The following is a 23,221-nucleotide window of genomic DNA, read 5'->3' on the forward strand; positions in this document are numbered from 1 at the left end:
CTGAATGGTATTTTGTAACTATGTTTTATTCAGAAACTGTTTTATAATACCGCATTGTTTTTATATATATAACGATTTATCCTTCCCTTTTTTTTCCTGTACCCTTCCAATTATATAAATAAAAACCTTATATTAAAAAGAAAGAAAGAAAGAAAGAAACATGCTTTGGTTGGATGTGAGCATAAACAAAACACTGTGCCAGACACTGACTTTTCCTTTCCCACGCTTGGTGAGGTACAGGAGCCAGCCCTCTATCCTGGTGGGGCTTTATGTTCTGGCATTACAATGACCGAGGTTTTGTTCCCCTTCTGAGGCAAGAAGAAAAGTTCTGAAGGAGGAACAGTTCCTGCCAGCTGCATTAGAGATTGCCATTTAGGTCTGCAATTTCAGAACTCTCTAAGCCTAAGGAACAGTTTGCAGGAATGGAAGTGCCAAGGTTACTAGGCTATATATCCTTTACATAGGATATCTAGGGCTTTTGGTTGAATAAGTTCTCCAAAGACACTGGAACCTAGGAAGGAGAGACCGGCAAGGTCTACTTCCCAGTTCTTGAATCGGATGTTTCTATAAGCCACGGCAGGGAGTCCAGAAAATTACAGGGAGTCCAGAAAAGAGTCTGTACAGTTCAAGGTCCTTTTATGGTGCAACCCTTTACAATTTTGGGAAAGATGGTATATCTACAATATGACAGGTGGAGCTCTTGTGCTGGGGACTTGGTTGAGCCAATTTCTCCTATCTCAAGGTATACAGCCATTGTGTTGGCCAAGTTGGGTTCACCCCCTCCCTGGACAGCCATACTGTTCAGCTCTGTGTGTCTGTCTGTGTGTGTATGTGGGGGAGGGTCATCTCCAAAGAGGCTTTGGGCATCTGTTTATTCAAGTCCACAGAATAAGTAGAACTCTGCCCCCTTTGAGAGAAGTTAACCTTTGGCTGCTATTTCTTGACTGTTTCATAAACTTCGGCTTCTGTGATAAGCAGAAGAACCAGAAGCTGGAAGGGCAGGAAGCCTACCGCCAAATAGAAGCCTGGTGCCTTTAAATGAACATGCATGGTTCTTCCACCTGCTGGAAATCAAACAATTCCATATACAGGATTCCCTGCTACCCCAACACAGAACTGCAGTTTAGCCTTTCTATTTTGATCCTGCCACGTGTGGCAGTAAACTTCCCACATTCAATCCATCTTTTTTTTTTTAAAGGATATGACTATGATTCCAGAGTATTCAAAAAGCCAACTTGGAATATTTGTGAGGATTTTCCTATCCCTAATGACATCATGTGTGTGTAAAGTGCTGTCAAGTCGCAGCCGACTTATGGTGACCCCTTTGGGGGGGGGGGTTTCATGGCAAGAGACTAACAGAGGTGGTTTGCCAGTGCCTTCCTGTGCACAGCAACCCTGGTATTCCATGGTGGTCTCCCATCCAAATACTAACCAGGGCTGACCCTGCTTAGCTTCTGAGATCTGATGAGATCAGGCTAACCTGGGCCATCCAGGTCAGGGCAGAGTGGTAAGCTGCAGTACTGCAGTCCAAAGCTTTGCTCACGACCTGAGTTCGATCCCAACGGAAGTTGGTTTCAGGTAGACGGCTCAAGGTTGACTCAGCCTTCCATCCTTCCAAGGTCGGTCAAATGAGTACCCAGCTTGCTGGGGGTAAAGGGAAGATGACTGGGGAAGGCACTGGCAAGCCACCCTGTAAACAAAGTCTGCCTAGAAAATGTTGGGATGTGACATCACCCCATGGGTCAAGAATGACCCGGTGCTTGCACAGGGGACCTTTATCTTTAATGACATCATGTGGTGCACAACCACCAACCAAGAATGAGACCTTGCAGGTTATTTGTGATTATGTGTCACTGAGCTAAAGAGGAGATAATTTAGGACCAAGTCAGATATCAGATTTAAAATGATACCTGGAACGGGACCCGTTTACTAGTGGGAAAAACTGAACTTGAGCCTTATTCACAGAGGACTGCAGAGACCCTTTAAATACTACCCTAGCTGCACATCTCTTCTCATGAGCAACTCTTGTGAGCAGGGGATAACATTAAAGGACCTAAGCACATTGGCAGAGGCTGACTCATTAGTTCTCAACCCCCAATTATGCAAACAAACATCATACATCTAACAGGAAAACAGTATTCCAGATCTACTAGGGATGTGTTTTAGCACACAGGGATGACAGGTTGTGAACAGGAAAGCTTTAGGGGACTCGCAGCTACACAACACCATACTTGATCAAAGGGCTTTACGCCCTAATGTCGAATAAAAAGCACCTTTCTTTCCAAAAGCTCTACCTGTCCAACAAACGCAGAGAATGCTTTGGTACTGTCGCGACCAGCCGCAGCAGAGTGGTAGAGATTGACCCATTCCCTCAGCAGATATTCTGCCTTCTCCCTCAGGCCAGGGGGATCATCGTACTCAGAGGCTTGGGAGATTCCTGAATGCATCATAAAGTTTGGCCCTCCATGAGCACGGTCAATCATGGCTTCATAGTTGGAGCGTACCACTTCCATCAGCTGCGGTAACCTGCAAGAGATCCAGAATGCAGAAGCTTAGTTTACGATGGTTTGGAGGTGGAAACGTGATCAAGCAAACAAACGCTTTCTATCAATTTGTATCCTGCCCTTCCTCCACAGAGACACCCATGAGAGGATCACCCAATATCACCCTGTTAACTCCCCTATAAGAATTAGTAGTCTGCCCAAGGGCAGCCAGTAAGTTTACGGATGAACATGGACTTTAAACAAGGCCTCCCCCATCAAAGTCCAAAACGTTACCCACACTGCTATAAGTCCCACAGCTCAGAAATTCAGTAAGGTGTTGTAATTACAGTCAAGATAATTTGGAGAACAATATAGACCATAGAAGAAAAAGAGTTGGTTTTTATATGCCAACTTCCTCTACCTTTTAAGGAGAATCAAATCGGCTTACAATCTCCTTGCCTTCCCCTCCCCACAACAGACAACCTGTGTCGTAGGTGGGGCTGAGAGTGTGACTAGCCCAAGGTCGCCCACCTGGCTTCATGTGTAGGAGTGGGGAAACCAACCCAGTTCACCAGATTAAAGTCTGCCGCTCTTAACCACTACACTACGCTAGCTCTCACCGGCGGTGGGGGAACGGAGACAACTGCAAACAAGGATTCCAGGAAGGAATCTGCTGGCGCTACAGGAGGATGTTCTTTTGCTTGCTCTCTTCTTTCAAGTGGCTCAGTGTACATGGCCCCTTTGCTCCGTTTTATCCTCGCAATCACCTCTGTGATACATGTTAGGCTGAAAGACCGGCCCAAGGTCAGCCCTTTATGGCTGGTGAGGGATGTGATCCTGGGTCTCCCAGGTCCTAGTCTAGCCACTCCCCCACGCTGGCTCTCACAAGTGACTTCACAAACAGATGCTCTGTAGGCCAGCAGTTAGCAGCAAGGGGGCCCTGCCGGTGACTAAGAGAACAGGGGAGGATGCAGCACTCACACTAGACTTAGTATCCCTTCCTCTTGATACACAGGGCCAGCTGTGAGTTATTGATCTCCATGTTATAAGAACATAAGAAAGGCCCTGCTGGATCAGACCAAGGCCCATCAAGTCCAGCAGTCTGTTCACACAGTGGCCAACCAGGTCCCTCTAGGAAGCCACAAACAAGACGACTGCAGCAGCGCCATCCTGCCTGTGTTCCACTGCACCCAAAATAATAGGCATGCTCCTCTGATACTAGAGAAAATAGGTATGCAGCATGACTAGTATCCATTCTAACTAACAGCCATGAATACCCCTTTCCTCCATGAATATGTCCACTCCCCTCTTAAAGCCCTCCAAGCTGGCTTTATGATCACCACCAGATAGGAGGGATACTGGTTCAGCAAACATCCTGGTTGTTTCACTGTTTTCCTTACTAACCATGCAGTACAAAGCAACTGGCTTCTTGTGCATATGCATTCTGACACAGCCTGATTTGAGTTCTACTACCCACCATCATCCTTGCTGCATAAGTGCTCTGCTCAGAATGCAATTATTTAAATAGACAATTAAATCACGCATGAAATCAGTCATCAGTGAAGGCTGTATTTCAATAAAATCTCAACCTTTGGTGTTCTTAGTGGAGCTAATGGCCTCCAATCAGTTTGAATCAGCAGCATCTTTGCACATGTGCAGTTTTGGGGAAAACCGATGCCAACCAGCTAGTTCACTGGGCATTTGAGGCTGCCCGACACAAACCAAACAGACCCAGTGACTGGTCAACATCTGATCACCACCTTCAAATATGATCACTGCAATAGCTGAACGTGTTTGTAGTGAAATTCACAGAACCTTTACAAGTTAGCTGGTGTGTATGTGGGGGGAGGGGTGTCAAGTGAAGTTTCCAGAAGGAAGTTTAGAAGGACACCAGAATTCGAGACTTCTGAGTACTGCTGCAGTAGCATGAAACCTAGACTGCCTTGCAGCTAGCACAAGGATCTTTTAATTCAAATTTGGGGGCATCTGTTAACACCACTGCCCCATACTACTGCCTCCAAGCTGGTTTTCTTCCATCCTCTACCCAAAACAAAGTGGTTTCTGCCTTTCAGCTCCAGACATATTTCAAACTGAAAACTAGCAAGTGAAGAACTACTCAAGCTTTCCTCCCTGATGCAGTCATTCTCCACACCCAAGGAATTTCTTATATGGAACAGCATTCAGAGCCGCAAACTAAAGGGGTATGGTGCTAGGAAGGCAGGATGAACATGTCTGGGATTACCAAGGAGGTGAATAACAGTCCGGCATTAAGGCAGCAACGAATTTTAGAGACTTTTATATACTCCAGCTGAAACAGAAATGAAAGCCAGGTAGACTGAAGCTATGAAACATATTCAGCTCCACGGCTCATATACCGCAACACAAGAGCCTCTGTGTGATTTTAGAGAGACCTCTCTGCATGGCAGTAGAAACAGCACTGGGCAGTATTTACATCAGAACATAAGAAAAGCCCTGCTGGATCAGACCAAGGCCCATCAAGTCCAGCAGTCTGTTCACACAGTGGCCAACCAGGTGCCTCTAGGAAGTCCAAAACAAGACGACTGCAGCAGCACCATCCTGCCTGTGTTCCACAGCACCATCCTGCCTGTGTTCCATAGCACCTAATATAATAGGCAGGCTCCTCTGATCCTGGAAAGAATAGATATGCATCATGACTAGTATCCATTTTAACTAGTAGCCATGAATACTCCTTTCCTCCATGAACATGTCCACTCCCCTCTTAAAGTTGGCAGCCATCACCACATTTTGGGTCAGGGAGTTCCACAATTTAACTATGCGTTGTGTGAAAAAATACTTCCTTTTATCTGTTTTGAATCTCTCACCCTCCAGCTTCAGCAGATGACCCCACGTTCTAGTATTATGGGAGAGGGAGAAAATCTTCTCCCTGTCCACTCTCTCCAAACCATGCATAATTTTAAAGACCTCTATCATGTCTCCCCTCAGCCGCCTCCCCTCAGCCGCAATTTCAAATTACCCTTCTGGTGCATTCCCTCGGGAGTGAGCGTTAATCCTCATCAGAGTTTCAATGGTGTGGAACAGATCTGCTTCCGTTATGTGAGCTACACTTCTCTCATCCACCAAGAGGATTTTTACCAACTGCATTGCAAATGCCACAGCCATGTAGTTCAAGCCATTCTCCATCGACTGCCCAAAGAAAAAAAAAGAAAACACATGACGGGTGAACTGCTTTCATCCCACTGCCTTCAGGCAAACTTGATGAAAAGTTAATGCCAGCATCTCACCTGAGCCAAGTGAAGATCGTACTGCTGCATGCTAACTAGGTGGTTACGTATCAGCAGCTCTACCGCTTCTACATTGTATTTATATTCATCTCGACATTCAATCAGGCATCTGGAAAAGTCAGCCATTTTCTCATGTTAGCCTGGCCTTCCTCTGAATCTCAGTATTCACAACAGATACAGATTCGGGGCCTTAATTAGTTCTTCAGACATTCCACATGTAGTGCCAAGTTCAAGCACACAGGAAGAATGGCACTCAACTGCTAAGGCATACTTTATATAGAACCAAGAACACGGAAGGGACAAGCAGCAGAGTATGGGCAGCGATATGAAAGTCTGGATTTTTTTAAAAAAGTTATCCCAAAGGACCTGTTTAAAAAACTATTCCAACAAGAAAAAAATAAGAAATTCTGGGGGTACACCTAAAAAAGCCTATGAAATACTTCTGAAATGAGTGAAAGGCTTTCATAAAAAAAGGGTTGCATCCCGCAGTCAATGGGCACAAGGACTGCAGATTTCCCCCCACCCCAACCCACCAGCTGACAATTCAGTCTCAGCATAATGGCAATGCACCTCAGTATGTTCAGGGTGCTGGATTTCTTATGAACTTAAATATTTCCCTCTGGGTTACATAGTTTGAGCCCTGTGGCACAGTGTGGTAAGCTGCAGTATTGCAGTCCAAGCTCTGTTCACAACCTGAGTTCGATCCCAACAGAAGTCAGTTTCAGGTAGCCAGCTCAAGGTAGACTTAGCCTTCCATCCTTCTGAGGTTGGTAAAATGAGTACCCACCTTGCTGGGGGCAAAGTGTAGATGACTGCGGGAGGCAATGGCACACCATCTCGTAAACAAAGTCTGCCTAGTAAGCACCAGGATGTGACGTCAACACATGGGTCAGTAATGACCCAGTGCTTGCACAGGGAACTACCTTTACCTTTATCACATAGTTTGGCAAGTTTGTCCAAATTAAAGTACCTTTAAAGTGTGATTTCAAAGCCTTATTTCTCCCCTAGCTTGTGAACACTGACCTTGTGATCTGCTTATTGCACCACGGAGAGCCATAAGCACGGCCATCCTGCAAGGCTTTCAAAACGAGCAAGTGACACTCTCGATAGCGGAGAAGAAGATCAGCATCTGCACCGCTAGTAGCATCCAGCAGGCCCTCGACAGCCTACAGAAGGAACAGAACACGTGCACACACATAAAAATGAAAATGGTCTGAATCCCCTCACTGGACTGGAGAGCAAGTCACTAGACTAGATGACTATGGCACATTCTCAAACTATGGGATGTACTGGCTTATCTCCACAAGCTTGAAAACTATAACAGAACTCTTCACACATGGGAAGAAAAACAGCATTTTGGACAGGTCTTTGCTTCCGTTTGAAAGACAGCTGTCTTTCATGCAGCACCTGCCCTCTTCCCCCCTCCCACAAGGAATCTGTACTTAAAGATCACAGATACAGTCCTGTGCACTACCACGAGTCCTACCGGCTTACTAAGTAAATGTGCACAGAACGTTTATCATAACAGATCATGATGGGTAGCCATGTTAGTCTGTCTATATCAGTAGAAAAGAGCAAGAATCCAGTAGCACCTTATAGACTAACAAAAGATCTGGGTAAGAGCTTTTGTGAAGATTTGAAGAAGTGAGCTGTGACTCTCGAAAGCTCATAGCCTGCAAGAAATTTAGTTAGTATTTAAGGTGCTACTGGACTCTTGCTCTTTTGTACTATCATAACAGAGGACAGGGAACAGAAAAATGAACAACACTCTGATACTTCCTTGTGTCCGCCTCCCCATGTCAGAAGAAGATGCACATGAATTATAAAGCACAATAGTTCACACTCAAACCTTCTGGAGAAGTCCAAGAGCCGCAATAGCGTCACGAGAGTTGCGAGCCACAACCACTGCCTCCAAGAGACTTCGTAAGGCTTGGGTTTGCGGGTTCATGGGCAGGGTGTGAGGAACGGACTGCAGGTGTTGTTCCAGCTCTGTCATGCACTTATCATAGATCTGCGCTACGTCGTCTGTTGCCCAGGCTTGCTGATTTAGGAAAAACGCAAGAACATTATTCGGCTTGGCTGCTGCACACACAGATGAGAATTCTGCAAGTTCATCACAATACCAAGGTTCTCCTCCTGCTACAGCTTTCAGCACCAGCATTAGCATTGGTATACTGAAGAACGTTTTAGTTAAATAGATCGAGAACATGGCCATAAGAGCAAAAGGGGTTAGCAGCAGATTTTATTGTGAACCACCAGTTTAGGCAGAAACTAATTAAGTGTAAAAGGTTGCCCCAGGGCGGACTGATTTAAATACCCCCAGCCCAATAAAGCATAACTCAAAAGGTAAGTGACAAGCTTCTTAAATATTGAACTGAATGTTTTTGTGATTGTAGAAATATACTGTACATTGCTTACTTTCAGAGTAATTTAGAAGGCATTTTAAATATTTTAAACCAATTTTCATCTACTCTGTCTTGCCCATTATCTACTATACAGTCATAGATAAACAAGGTATGAAGTTAATTTTCCATAAAATTTATGAAATGATGTCTTATGAAGAACGGTGCCACTAATGAATAGTGCTTTGAAGACCAACTCTAAACTTCAGAAACACTCCAAATACTTATGAATAGCGCTTTGACAGCCTAGTCCACATTCACATTTCACTAAACCATGAAGTCTCAGAATGACTTTAACAATATCAACCAAGTTTCTACCTTCATGGGCTGAGCCAGGATTCCTGTAGGTTGAGTTAAGTCATTGGTGGGTAAGAAACCAGGGACGTTGCGTGCAAATTCTTCATAAACAGCTAGCTGCTTTGGGTCCACACCACCAACCTTTACCAGTGGAAAGAAAGCAGTAAAAAATGAACACATGAAGCTGCCATATACTGAATCAGACCCTGGGTCCAACAAAGGCAGTACTGTCTACTCAGATCAGCAGCGGCTCTCCAGGGTCTCAAGCTGAGGTCTTTCACATCACCTACTTGCCTAGTCCCTTTAACTGGAGATGCCGGGGATTGAAGCTGGGACCTTCTGCACACCAAGCAGATGCTTTACCACTGAGCCACGGCCCCTCCCCAAAATGTTATTTAACCATATTTCAGCAAAAGGTGTATACAGGCAGTATTAAGCAGGGAACATTCAGGCACATCTGAAGACCACACACTTTTGAATTAACTGGTCTCCCTGGATGAGGACAAATCAAGAAAGGTTACTCTTACTCCACAAGAGACACAAAGAGAAGAGGCTTCCTGACTCATGCCCACATTTCTATGCACAGCTCTTTATTCATCTAATTTCTATATTGGTGCCAATAAAGACCTGACTCTTACTGATAACTTCTCAAGAGAGGGTATTACTAATGCAGCTCAGGGTATGGTTGGAAATTATGTGATTCAGCTGCTTTGTTGAGGGTACGGTCAGTGCCTGTTCAGGACCTTTGTAGGAGCCCCTTTGTATGTCCAGCCTGAGTTCCATGGTGGAAAAAGTCAAGATATAAAAGCAATTAACTTTTTATATATGCTAGGATACATTGCTGCTACTTCAAGGAGTATGCAAGGCATCCTGGGTTTTTTTATGCTCTTCCCCTTGAGTTTTTTTACTAATTTACTCATCCAACAGAATGGATACCAAAAGGGAAAGAGCGTCCCCAGAGCCAGATACGTTCTCTTCTCTCCATGGCCATTCCTGTCAGAGCCCAGTGGGATGGAGTGGGGTTTCTGTCCAGCGTAGTCCTCCAAGCTCCCCCAGATATGTCCTTTCTATTTCATTCTGCTCCTGCCTGTTGGGAAGAGATCCCCTGCCAGCTCCAGGGGGGAAGGATCTGAATTTTATGGCCGATACTGCAACACTTATCTCCTAATTTTGACAACAGATACCATCACCCGTCATCCTTTAAACCAGGGCTTCTTAAACTTTTTCCACTCACGACCCTTTTTTGCCTGAGAAATTTTTACGCGACCCCGGGCATATAGATATATAAAATAGGTCTACAAATCAAACATTTACTGATAATAAATCATAAAGAAACCTTTTACTGTTGCCAAATTTTTCGCGACCCCCACATCTTCAGTTACGCGACCCCCAATTTAAGAAGCTTTGCCCTAAACTACTTCTTACCTTCAATCTGATCTGTTCTGGCATCCGCTCAGCCTGGTAAGTCAGCACTACAGGATCACAGTATCGACGACCCTCTTGTCTGGCGTGTTTTCGAAGCTCAAATTCCTGCCAAATATTTTTTTAAAGGTTAACTTGATTTAAATGGCTAAAGGAATTGGACTTTTGATTGGTAAATCCAGGGCACTCCACACTTACGGTGGCCAGCCGCTTGTCCATTTCAGGGCCTGCTTTCTCAACGGCCATCTTCTGAATGAAGCAGCATGCCAGCTCGCAGTTGTCCTGAGCCAGCTGTGCAGCAGCCTGCTCCATCATCTCCCTCTGCTGTGGCGAAGCGGCCTGTTACAAAAGGCAAGCCATTAAGAAAAGGAGACATTTCTGCTCGGAATGGGGAGGGGCTGTGGCTCAGTGGTAGAACAGCTGCTTGGCATGCAGAAGGTCCCAGGTTCCATTCCTGGCATCTCCCGTTAAAGGGACCAGGCAAAGTAGGTGATGTGAAAGACCCCTGCCTGAGATCCTGGAAAGCTGCTGCTGGTCTGAGTAGACAATACTGGCCTTGATGGACCAAGTTCTGATTCAGTATAAGGCAGCTTCATGTGTTCCTGTGTTCAAGTGTTTAAAATATTTAGTTACTTCATTTATACCCCACCTTTCTTCCCAACGGGGACCCAAAGTGGCTTACATTGTTCTCCTCTGCCCCATTTTTGCCTCACAACAACCCTCGAAGGAAGGTTAGGCTGAGAGTGTGTAACTGGCCCAAGATCAGCCAGCAAGCTTCTGTGGCAGAGGTGTGATTCAAACCTGGGACCCCCCGATCCTAGCTCGACATTCTAACCACTATACCATGCTTATGATTCACTAAGAGGCATCGTAAGCCTCTTTAACAGGCGATGCTGACATCGAATCAATTAGCATTAAGCAAAGTAACTCAACAATTTGGGAAGCTTCTTGCACTCCAACTCCTGTATGAGTATATTAATAAAACCAGGGGGAGCAGAACCTTTGGCGTGGAAGGAAACCCTACTTCAGTTTGCACCTCAGTTCACAGGCAGCACTGCTTAAAAGCTCAATCTCAGGACTGCTTTCTAGCTCTTGCTGCCAACTCAGCTCTGCACCTTTGTCTGTGAGGGGAAAAGCAAGCAGGTGCAACCCGCAGCACTGAAGCACCACAGGTGGGGAGGAAAAGAGGCCAGCTGGGGTGTCTTCTGGCATCCGTTTATATACCTTTAAGGAACCACAAGGCTGTTTTGACTGCAACAGACTAACTTGGTTATCTCCAACGTGGTACCCACAAGCACCATGGTGCCAGCTGATGTGTTACTTGGGGGGAAACAGTTGCCTCCATGATAGGAAAAGGCTTGGGCTAGAATCTCCTAACTTTGTGTAGAACCTCGCAACATTTAAGATTGGACACAGCCCCCGCGGTAGCTATTTTGTTCCACCCCATCCCTATGAGAGCCAAAACAGTTTCCGTCTAGCCGTTAAAAATAATTTTCTAACAGTTAGAGTGGTTCCTCAGTGGAACAGGCTTCCTCGGGAGGTGGCAAGTTCTCCTTCCCTGGAGGTTTTTAAGAAGAGGCTAGATGGCCATCTAGGAGCCCCGTGGCGCAGAGTGTTAAGCTGCAGTACTGCAGTCAAAAGCTCTGCTCACGACCTGAGTTCGATCCCAACGGAAGTTGGTTTCAGGTAGCCGGCTCAAGGTTGACTCAGCCTTCCATCCTTCCAAGGTCGGTCAAATGAGTACCCAGCTTGCTGGGGGTAAAGGGAAGATGACTGGGGAAGGCACTGGCAAACCACCCCGCAAACAAAGTCTGCCTTGGAAACGTCGGGATGTGACGTCACCCCATGGGTCAGGAATGACCCGGTGCTTGCACAGGGGACCTTTACCTTACCTAGATGGCCATCTGTCAGCAATGCTGATTCTATGACCTTAGGCAGATGATGAGGGCACCTTGACCATCTTCTGGGCATGGAGTATGGGTCACTGGGGTGGGGTGGGGAGGTAGTTTGGAATTTCCTGCATTGTGCAAGGGGTTGGACTAGATGACCCTGGTGGTACCTTCCAATTCTATGATTTTGTTTTGGTGTACCTATGGGTTCAACAAGGTTGGGAATCCTTTGACTAACACAACTAAGCTTCTGGAATTTGTTCCTAGTTAATGAACATTTTTATAAATACTTCAGCTAAACGTCAGAGTTGGAAGGACTGAATGTTGGTAAAATCCTGCTGAATGAAATTTCACAAACTGGTTTTCAGCTAATTTTGCTAAAAATAAAGTCCTCTTACGAGCTGCAAACATACCCTCAACGCAGTAGCAAAGCTGTTCTTCAGGTTGGTAGCTATGCTCATCAGCAGCGGCTCCCGGCAGGTAATCATAGCCATGCCGGCCGTCAAATTCCGCATCATGTGGTGTGCTGCTACACGCATGCGTGACTCTTCTGAGTCTAACGCAAAATCCTTCCTCACTATCTGCTCGCACGTCGTCATGGCTATTTTAATGGACCGATCCACCACCGGATGCACAAGTTCTTGGACCGCTCGCTCGATGGCCTGGCGCACACACTGCTTTAACTGTGGGTGCGCTTGAAACAAGGGAATCTAGGACAATAGAACAACAAGAAATGTCAGTCTCAGTTGCAAACACAAATATTTCCTGGCCATCGCAAGTACATACAGAATTGGCCTGTAGGTAAATCCCTCCTAACCCAAAGCTTGGAAGTCTTTTCAAAGTGACTTAAGCCAAGTACTTACAGTTGGATTAAGAGTAATATGTGGAGCCAGCCCTCCCAGGGAGTAGACGTTGATATCGTGGTAGCTGTACTGGGGCTGTGGAGGAACAGTAGCTGTGCACGTGGTGCTGGTAGCTGGTGTTGTAGAAGCAGCTGAGAAAGTTAGGCAGAAACAGAAGGAAGATTTTCAGAAGCTCTTCCCTAACGTAAATTCAGCTCCTTAGAGTAAAGTCTTATTGGAAGCAGATGGCTTTACAAGCCTGGACCAGCCATTTTGGCAGAAGACATGGCATGGTGTTTGCTCATTTTTACAATGGAACTAACAGGTACTCAGAAGATGAAGAGTCGGTTTTTATATGCTGACTTTCTCTACCATTTAAGGAAGAATCAAACCAGCTTACAATCACCTTCCCTTCCTCTCCCCCACAACAGATACCCTGTGAGGTAGGTGGGGCTGAGAGAGCACTAAGAGAGCTGTGACTAGCCCAAGGTCACCCAGCTGGCTTCCTGTGCAAGAGTAGGGAAACCAACCCGGTTCCCCAGATTAGCATCCGCCGCTCATGTGGAGTGGGGAAACCAACCTGGTCCCCCAGATTTGAGTCTGCTGCTCATGTGGAGGAGTGGGGAAACCAACCCGGTTCACCAGATTGGAGTCCACCGCCCCAAACCACCACTCTTACCCACTACACCACGCTGGCTATTGGCCCACTTCCAGGGCCAGCCCAACCAGAGCCACATCCTTCTAGAAAGGGGAATATTAACAAGGGAAGAATCAGTTGCCTACTCTTGAGGGTATCCACACTGGCAAAGAAAGCCAACTGCACAACAAATATAACATTCACTATTAATACAAAACTAGCCCCCCCCCCCAAAAAAAGGATGAACTTTCCTGTGGAGGAAGGAAGGGAGTATCAATGTGAAAAATTAACTAACAACTTCTTCAACCATCTTGGGAAGGGTGGGCAACATGACTCATGACTTGACACTTACTGGTGGTCGTAATGGGTGGCAACTCTTCTGGTTGCTTCACATCCTTCTTTGGAGCAGACAGCTGTTCATCCAGATTTTTCAGCCGATCCTTGTCTTTCAAGAGGTTACCAGGCTTCAGCTCATTGATGTCAAGGGCAAGGTTCTTGCAGAGCACTTCGATCTCAAACTTCAGGTTCAGCTGTGCAATAATTAATCATTTCAGGTTTAATAAAGGAACCACATCACCTGACAATGAAGATTAACTGCTTGCTGCTTCAAAATTTAAGAAGAGTGGGTTTTTATACCCCACTTTTCTCTACCGTAAGGACTCTCAAAGCAGCTTACAATCACCTCCCCTCCTCAAAACAGGCACCTTGTGAGGTAGGTGGGGCTGAGAGAGTTTTGAGAGAACTATAATTGGCCCAAGGATATCCAGCAGGCTTCATGTGGAGGGAATCAAAACTGGTTCTCCAGACTAGATTCTGCCACTCATGGGGAGGAGCAGGGAATCAAACTCGGTTCTCCAGATCAGATTCCGCTGCACTTAACCACTACACCATGCTGGCTCTCATGCACTGAACCACTATGTGCTTTACGCCGAATATTCTGAACCGAAGCACCAACATAATTTAGAACAGTGGTGCCTAGGGTGTCACAGCACTTACCAGTGATGTTTTTCCCATCACCTGCTTGCTTTCTAAAGGTATAGCAAAGTACTTTGGGTGGCTTCTGACCAGCTGACTGACTAGCAAACCAGTGTGCTCATCTCAAGAAAGTGAGTCACAGTCCTGCCCCCTTACAACCATTTTGTGGCAGTGCCCACAATACCCTTTCTCAAAATTTGACAAACACACTTGCAGGTTCACCATGGTTAGAGATCCTCAATTTAGAACATGATACTACATTACTGGCAGAAAATAGCAAAGACTTGAAACAACTACTGCTGAAAGTTAAAAGAGAAAGTGCCAAAGCAGGTCTATAACTGAACATCAAGAAGACAAAAGTAACGACTACAGAATTACTCAACTTTAAGGTTGACAATGAGGAAATTGAAATTGTTCAAGACTTTCTATTCCTTGGCTCCACCATCAACCAAAAGGGAGACTGCAGCCAAGAAATCAGAAGGAGACTGAGACTGGGAAGGGCAGCCATGAAGGAGCTAGAAAAGATTCTTAAGCGTAAGGATGTGTCACTGACAACCAAGATCAAGTTAATTCATGCTATCGTACTCCCTATTACTATGTATGGGTGTGAAAGCTGGACAGTGAAGAAAGCTGATAGGAAGAAAGTAGACTCCTTTGAAATGTGGTGTTGGAGGAGAGTGTTACGGATACCGTGGACTACCAAAAAAACAAATCAGTGGGTTTTAGATCAAATCAAGCCTGAACTGACCCTAGAAGCTAAAATGACTAAACTGAGGCTGCCGCACTTGGGTCACATTATGAGAAGAGTCACTGGAAAAGAAAATTATGCTAGGAAAAGTTGAAGGCAGCAGGAAAAGAGGAAGACCTAACAAGAGATGGATTGACTCTATAAAGGAAGTCACAGCCCTCAATTTGAAAGGCCTGAGTAAGGCTGTTAAAGATAGGATGTTTTGGAGGACATTGATTCATAGGGTTGCCATGAGTCGGAGGCGACTTGACGGTGCTTAACACACACACATGCACACACATTATTATCTAGTCTAAAGAAAGTCAAGTTGGTTTCCTTGAATGGGCTACACCCATTACACAATACATTTTTGCCAATCTCCCCCCAACCCTGGAATCAAGCAACGTTGTGGAGAGAGAAGCTTGGCATAGTTTACTTTTAAATCGTGTTCCTGGTGCAGCTCTGCGAGTACATTCATGATCGCCATCGTCCAAGGATTGGGAGGCCTGAAAACCTGTAATGTAAATGGAGAGCAGAAGGGCAAAATGAACAAAACAGCCAAAAGGACCTTGAATGACTTACACTGACACACGCCAGGATAGAAATAAAAAAATAAAATAAAAGCGGAATCTTTTACAATACACTTATGGAAGAGCAAGCCTGCATCCTTTAGGACGGCGCTTGTGGAATAAATGGAATACATGCCTTAAATCCAGGGTTATGCGCACAGCGATGCACCAGGTGGCTCCACCTCAAGTACCCTCCCTTGCCCAATGTGAGGGCCAAGGAGCAACAATGTCCCCTTTTCACCAAGCCCCAGCCCACCAATCAAGCTTTCCATGTCTAGCTGTTGTTTTTTGTTGGAAATACTACCTTGAAGCAGCACCTCAGCTCTTTGCAAGGTGTCGGCCATGACTTGCGTCCCATAGGAAAGTAACAGTCATTAACATGAGACACAGCAAGTTCCCAACTATTATAGCAGTAGACAAGTTTTCAAGGCATCTTTTCTTTACATTCTGTACTACAATGACACTCTCTCCCCCTACTTAGAAGTCACTGTCGCAAACGATCAAGTAAAATGTGCTGCATGCTGTTCTTTCACCTCCTTTCCTTTTTAATGGATGTAGATATCTTTCCTTCATTAGCTTCAAGATTAGAAGAAGAGTTGGTTTTTATATACCGACCTTCTCTACCGGTTAAGGGAGACTCAAACCGGCTTACAACCGCCTTCCCTTCCCCTTACAGCATTTCCCCATTGTTTTAGCTTTCCTATAAGAGGCACGGAAGGAGCCCCATGGCGCAGAGTGGTAAGCTGCAGTACTGCAGTCCAAGCTCTGCTCACGATCTGAGTTTGATCCCGAAAGAAGTTGGTTTCAGGTAGCCGGCTCTAGGTTGACTCAGCCTTCCATCCTTCCGAGGTCGGTCAAATGAGGACCCAGCTTGCTGGGGGTAAAGGGAAGATGACTGGGGAAGGCACTGGCAAACCACCCCGTAAACAAAGTCTGCCTTGGAAACGTCGGGATGTGACATCACCCCATGGGTCAGGAATGACCAAGTGCTTGCACAGGGGACCTTTACCTTTTTTTTTTTTTTTTAAATAAGAGGCACAGCCACAGGAAACTTGAAACAACTATGAAAATCTACGCTTCTGACTATTCTTGCCTCTGACAGAATGCTGGGGATCAGACTTACCACGCTTCTTACACTTGACTCCAAGACTTTGGCAACAAACGGCACAACGTACAGCAGCTCCTGCTGCCCCTTAACGTAAGCCTCCAGCAGCAACGATTTCACATCCAAGTCCTAAAATCAAAGCAGTGCAAATCAAACCCGATAACGCCAAGCAGCACAGCAGAGAGCAAAGGAGATCCTCCTCTGCAAGGACAGTTTTCTTTCAACAACTGGTTGATGCTCTGCTGAAATTTTTGTTCAACATTGACAAAAAGCAGCCAGCAAAACGAGTGCAAAATAAGGATGCACTGAAATTTCCAGCTTCCCAATATTAGCTCCCACTCCACTCACCCTTACCGTGTGCAAGATGGGCTTGTTCTTTGCCAGCGTGATCATCCCCAACCAGTGACCCAGGTTCTTCAGCAAAGAACGGTCCGAGAAGTTGGCAGCAGCTTTATCAGACGTGAGCAGTACCTAATGGTGATGTTTTGGTGGGGTGTTTTTTTTTTTTTTTTTGAGAGAGAGATGAAATTTAAATTAACAGGAAGGACTATTATATCTACGAAGCCTCATTTAACATCTTGTTAGTGTGGTAATTCAAAACATAATCCTAATCATGGGGCTGCTACCCAAAAGTCCCTCTCTCGTGTACCCACCAATTCATTGAACAAGAAGAAGAGTTGGTTCTTATATGCCGACTTTCTCTACCACATAAGGAAGAATCAAACCGGATTACAATCACCTTCCCTTCCCCTCCCCACAAGAGACACCCTGTGAGAGAGTCTGACTCGCCCAAGGTCACCCAGCTGGCTTTCATGTGTAGGTGTGGGGAAACAAATCCAGTTCACCAGATTAGCCTCTGCCGCTCACGTGGAGGAGTGGGGAATCAAACCTGCTTCTCCAGATCAGACTCCACCGCTCCAAACCCCTACACCACAATGGCTGATGGGACAGTCAGGAGGGCTTCTCCCTGTGATCTTAATTCCCAGGCAGGAACACATAGGAGAAGACGGTCCTTCAGATACCCCAGTCACCAGCAATGTAGGGCTTAACTTGAGATCTAAATGTTTTAGGCCCCTGAAGGACAGCTGAGTACAACTGCTATACCATGGATTGTCTGCTGCACTAAAACTACAATTAAGGCAGTACTCCACACATAATGACTATTTTAAAGTTAAAATCCAAGTGTGAGGTTTTTTTTTCTGCTGTCAAGCTGCAGCTGATTTATTGCAACCCCACAGGGTTTTCAGATTCAGTTAGCTATTCAAATAATAAAAAAACCAAGCTGCATTCCTTTCAAATGCAGTTCCTTTCCTACTTCGCTCTAGAGACTGTTGTACAATAGCATCTGTAGAATACTATGCAGTGGTGTCTGAGGGTGTAACCCCCTGTCCTGCAAGGCAGCATATGCCTCAGAACGGGAAAAAATGTTTTCCAGCTACAAATTATTTTTACTTCCCTTTCTGCTTTTGCGTTCTTGGGAGTTTGTCAAGCTTACTACAGTTGCCTGTTATCCTTCATCTATATTTGAGCTCCTCTATCTAGGGCCTCTTGCTGATCCATTGAAATGAGGGCAAAGCTCCCAGTTCTGCCAAAGCTATCTGAACAAGCATTCTGCGCGAGATCAAGGGCTTCCATCGCATTTGAAATTTGACTGGAAAAGGTGGCCTTCTCTTAAATTCATCAGGATACTGAGAAGCCAGGAAACATCAAGCAGAAAACTGACAATGAAGTAAGTTAAAGTAAACGGTGAGACTTAAGTCTTCTGAAAAATCGTAACTTATCAACAAGAGCAGACTGCCCAAGTCCCATACCAAAACTTGGGTGGTCTAGGTAATCCAGACGCAATAAAAGCCCTGTTCACTGGGATGCTGGTCACCATTACCTGCTTTCACAAGAGAGCAGACGGTGGCGGAATGAGCTTAGGGTCCCAGCTGTAGAAGCTGCCGGTGGCCGTGATCCCACTGTCTCCTCTGCTCCCTGCCCCATGGTGCAGATCAGCTGTGTAGCCAGCCCTTTAAATCCCCACCACACTACGCAGCTGACTGGCAGTATCTGGGGGGGGGGAGGCATGTTCTGGCCTTGGCTAGACTGCATCTCCTGTATTCCCTCCACACCTGCAGGAACTCAGCAGACTTTGGCCTTTTATATCAAAGGCCATGACACAGCTCATCGGTGGTACAGGAGGGCTGGGCTTCCTGGCCGTGGGCTCCTGCTGCCCAGGAAGGTGCCCACTGCCAGCCCACTGGGATCTACTGCCTGTTCCTCTTTCAGCTGCTCTCACAGTGGTGGATCCCCACTTTGTTAGCCAGCATGTTAACTGGCAAGCCTAGTTCCCCAACATAAGAACATAAGAAAGGCCATGCTAGATCTGACCAAGGCCCATCAAGTCCAGCAGTCTGTTCACACAGCAGCCAACCAGGTGCCTCTAGGAAGCCCACAAACAAGACGACTGCAGCAGCATTATCCTGCCTGTGTTCCAAAGCCCCTAATATAACAGGCATGCTCCTCTGATCCTGTAGAGAATAGGTATGCATCATGACTAGCATCCATTTTTACTAATAGCCATGAATAGCCTTCTCCTCCATGAACACGTCCACTCCCCTCTTAAAGCCTTCCAAGTTGGCAGCCATCACCACATCCTGGGGCAGGGAGTTCCACAATTTAACTAAGCGTTGTATGAAGAAATACTTCCTTTTCTCTTCCTTTTAACAGGGCTGGTTAAAGCACTGTTTAGCGTTCTTGCCATGCAACCCAAATACGCAAGGTTTGGTAGCAACATACTCAGATGCACTTGGCTATTAGCTCTTCCTCTTCTTGAAAGGCAGGAGGTGAAAAAGATTGACAGTGCAGCACCTACCTTGATATTTCTGTAGGTTTCGCTGAGAACCATTTTGTTGAATTCTGGATTCTTGAGCGTGTCAAGGAAATTTGAATAGAGGCTGTGGAAGTTTGGCTCAATACTAACTCTCTTCATCACAAGATACTGTGAAACCCAAGGCATGAACTCTTCTTTCACGGTTTCCTTCAGCTCCTCAACCTGCCTCCGTAAACACACGTTAAGGAGAAATTGTTCAACTGAAGCATGAGGATGTTCTGTAATTGACTGGGATAGGCATATAAACTCATGTTGCTGGGCAGCAATATGGGATGGCTTCCAGCAACTATGGCACAAGACCTTAATAGGTTTCTTCATTTGGCATAATTACAAAAGGGTATTGTGCATAAAAAAAACCTCACACATGCACAGACAGGTGCCACGCTAGTTGGCCTAACCCCCCACATGCATGAGATTTGCTCAGTCCCACTGCTCCATCAGCCTCTTCAAAAGGAGAGGAACGAAAACCAGGACAGATTCAGATTTATTATTAATATGGCAAAGCCATTAAAATATTCATATCAATTACAAGATGGAATGTAAAAAGATACAATATCTAAAACTATGGGATATATAATTCTTAGATAAATTAAACAAATTACTATTAACTAAAACCCTCTAATATAGCATTTTCTGTTTTAGGTTAGACTGCCTAGCCCCTGCTTTGTCTGGCGGCTCTTGTATATTGCGGCACAGAATTTAGCTACTTGTTTCATCGTCTTCCCAAAGGAGATTCCTCAACCTCCCTTCCTCAGAGCTGTTCTTTGTTAGATTAAGGAAAGGGGAAATTAGCTTACATCGTACTTCCTCATAGAAAGAGCACCTGAAGAAAATGTGCGCAATAGACTCGACTTCACCCGACTTACAGGGACACTCCCATTCAGATCTTGGTAATCTCTTGAATCTACTTTCTAGAATTGCCGAAGGTATGGCAACCAGGACAGAACTACATGTGTGCTACTTGCCTTCTGAGTCATATTTGATTGAGACAGGTTGTTGAAGATAAAGGCAATCTTTTCCTGTACATTTTCAGGGGGTTCAACAATTCTCTCTGTTTGATCTGTGGCCACCAGCAGAGTATCAATGTTGGTTGTATTAATTGACGGCTGTAAAAACAGTAACGAAGATTTAAAGAGGACGCAAATGACCATGGAGTTTTTAGCACAATCTACACACATGGGGCCCTGAAGTATGAAGCAAGTCACTAAATTACTGGAGGGAGATATTCTTCATGATGGGAAAACAATTTATTTAGATAGTACGATTTAGTGGTTGGACTAGGTATGACTGGGAAGACCCAGATTCAAATCCCCTTACCAGGAAGCAGCCCTTCGTGAAGTTCACTGGCTGGCTGACCTTGCATCGGTCACTCTCTTGCCCCACCTTAACTTCCAAGATTGTTACGAAGATAAAATGGAGAAGAGAATCATGTATAGTGAGCTCAGTGGAAGGAAGGAACAGAAAAATACACTGGATAGGTAGGTGTTGATTTTTGGGATGAAGCTTTTCCTACTTCTGCAGAAAGAGCCAGAATATTGTCCTTAGGGAGTGATCCCCTCCTTCCCAGAACATAGCAGCTAAGCTACATGAGCTCTTAATAAAACATCCATAACATGAAATACTGTATCATCATCTACAACCCTCAAAGAGAGCAAAAGCCTAGGGACAAGAACGAATGACTCCCAAGGAGCCTAGCCTAGAGGAAACACAGGTTAGGCAGCTCACCCCACAACTCAGATGGGGTAATTGCTCTCCCACCAATAAAACCTCAAGCTACACCTAATTTTCCTTACAATGTGTGTGTGTGTGTGTGGGGGGGGGAGTTTACTTCAGGATGTCCAAGAAGAACATCACCCCAAGCAGGAAAATTCACCTCTGCTGAAGTTGCTGCTCTCCTGACAACAGAGTGCTACAAACCATATTTATGTGTGCAGTAAGCAGATTTAGATACTATTCCTTCCCCAATAGAGAATTCTTAAAAAACAAAACAAAAAGGGCCTCCATCTTCTCACAGGAGACATGCAGTCAGTGGGAAAGTGCAGTGACTTTTGGAAAAGTCCATTTCACTTTTTCTGTTACATGTAAACTGTGAAGGCAGCAGGACACCCAGGAGAGGAAAAAAAGGTCTTGAGACCTGTGACAGGTTGTATTACTCTAAGGATAAACGTGGCGTTTGTACCGAGGAAAGTTTAGACACAATAAAAAACACAGGAATGAAATTACCAAAAGAGGAAAGCAATTACCAAAAGTGCAGATCGTAAGCAGAAATTTCATTAAGTGAATGTTGGCCATGGGATCAAAGGGAGGCTTTGTTAGAATCTAGATTAGTAATGTTGATCTTCATGATCTTTCGGCAATGTGCTCTATGTGGGGCTGCCCTTGAAAAGTGTTAGGAAACTCTGCAGCCAGGATGTTCACTGGAATGGGTCGTAGGGACCATTTCACTCCAAGTCTTGGTCCACCCACCCTGGCTTCCAATTTGTTTTTGGGCACAATTCAAGGTGCTGGCAAACGACTGCCTAATCCCTTGTGAACCTGCCTGACCATTACGATCATCTTCAAAAGTAGGTGGCCACACGGGAGAGGGCCTTCTTGGTCATGGCACCAAAGCTCTGGAACTCTCTCCCCAGGGAGATTCGTCTGTCCCCTCTCTGCTGCTGTCTTCCGCCAGCAGGTGAAGACTTTTTTGTTTCATTTGGCATTCCCGCAGTGATCCCTCCTTCCTAACCAACGTTTTATATTTTGTATATATATTTAACTGCGTGTTTCGATTCTGTTTTTTAACTCTTTCAAAAGTCGTTTTAATGAGGTATGTTTGGGAGAGGGGCTTATGTTAATGATTTCATAATGTAATTTTATCATGCACGTTTTAAACTGTTAGCCACCTTGGCAGCCCTTGTTAAGGGCAGAAAGGTGGGATATAAATTCTGCAAATACATACAGAAATAAATGTTGGAAATCCATGACTGGCGGAAGGGTCCGTTTGCTCACAGCCAAGGTATCTTTTAATGTGAAGATGGGAAATGGGAGGCCAGGTGAGAACATCTGCCAGGGCTAATGAGAGTGCTGGCCTTAAAGACATTCTCGAGACCTGACTGAAGGAACTCCAGAATGCCCAACTTCCTGCTGGATATTGGTTAATTATTAAGACCACTGGTATGGATACAAAGAACAAAGGAACACGTTATGCCAAAGAATACTTTATTGTTAACAGAGCGCTATATGTTTGGGATATGACCACCGGGGCATAGTGCTCCTGGCCCTATCCCCACTAGCCTCAGCCATAAATGATATAATCCAATGTGGATCAGCATTTGGCAATGTGGAAGCAATAGGTATTATCTGTTTAAAGGAGATGGGACTTTTACCACATGATGAATCTGGATGTTATGGAAGTTCCTGCAAAAAAGATCTTCCATGTTATTACAAAAAAAATGGAAATGTAACATATGTAAGTTAAAGAATTTGAATAATTAAATTTAAGGAAACAGAAAAACTGTGATTCCAGATCCTGAAATGGACTGGCAAACCATATATGACAAAATACAGGTCTGCAGGTTGTTAATTCCTGATGCAGCCTGATCTTTTGTTTTAAGAAGGTTCTCGATAGCCTAGTAACCAAGAACACTACTATAACATGGCAATGTAACTGGAGATAATCCTGGAAGCAACACAAGATCAATAAAACTGACCATGTTAGGTAGCAGGGTGGTGCAAATTTAAAAGGGAAAGATC

General features: G+C 45.1%; 1 protein-coding gene across 8 annotated transcripts in view; it reads right to left on the minus strand.

Annotated features, from left to right (window-relative positions):
* The window catches only part of CNOT1 (CCR4-NOT transcription complex subunit 1), a 106,641-nt gene that overhangs the window by 17,558 nt on the left and 65,862 nt on the right, over positions 1–23,221 (minus strand). For 4 of the 8 annotated variants that reach the window (XM_056862947.1, XM_056862940.1, XM_056862941.1 and 1 more), the window contains 16 exons: positions 20,452–20,592; positions 19,469–19,648; positions 16,966–17,082; positions 16,630–16,740; positions 15,374–15,451; positions 13,588–13,765; positions 12,620–12,750; positions 12,170–12,466; positions 10,066–10,206; positions 9,871–9,975; positions 8,467–8,586; positions 7,596–7,787; positions 6,770–6,912; positions 5,747–5,855; positions 5,479–5,648; positions 2,274–2,526 (listed from right to left, as the gene is read on the minus strand). In XM_056862947.1, coding sequence (XP_056718925.1) covers positions 2,274–2,526; positions 5,479–5,648; positions 5,747–5,855; positions 6,770–6,912; positions 7,596–7,787; positions 8,467–8,586; positions 9,871–9,975; positions 10,066–10,206; positions 12,170–12,466; positions 12,620–12,750; positions 13,588–13,765; positions 15,374–15,451; positions 16,630–16,740; positions 16,966–17,082; positions 19,469–19,648; positions 20,452–20,592 — 2,466 coding nt within the window. The remainder of the gene's footprint in view (positions 1–2,273; positions 2,527–5,478; positions 5,649–5,746; positions 5,856–6,769; positions 6,913–7,595; positions 7,788–8,466; positions 8,587–9,870; positions 9,976–10,065; positions 10,207–12,169; positions 12,467–12,619; positions 12,751–13,587; positions 13,766–15,373; positions 15,452–16,629; positions 16,741–16,965; positions 17,083–19,468; positions 19,649–20,451; positions 20,593–23,221) is intronic. The other 4 variants (XM_056862946.1, XM_056862944.1, XM_056862945.1 and 1 more) reach the window with 1 other exon arrangement.

This window comes from Euleptes europaea, chromosome 17 (assembly GCF_029931775.1).
Source record: "Euleptes europaea isolate rEulEur1 chromosome 17, rEulEur1.hap1, whole genome shotgun sequence".
Classification (NCBI taxonomy): Eukaryota; Metazoa; Chordata; class Lepidosauria; order Squamata; family Sphaerodactylidae; genus Euleptes; species Euleptes europaea.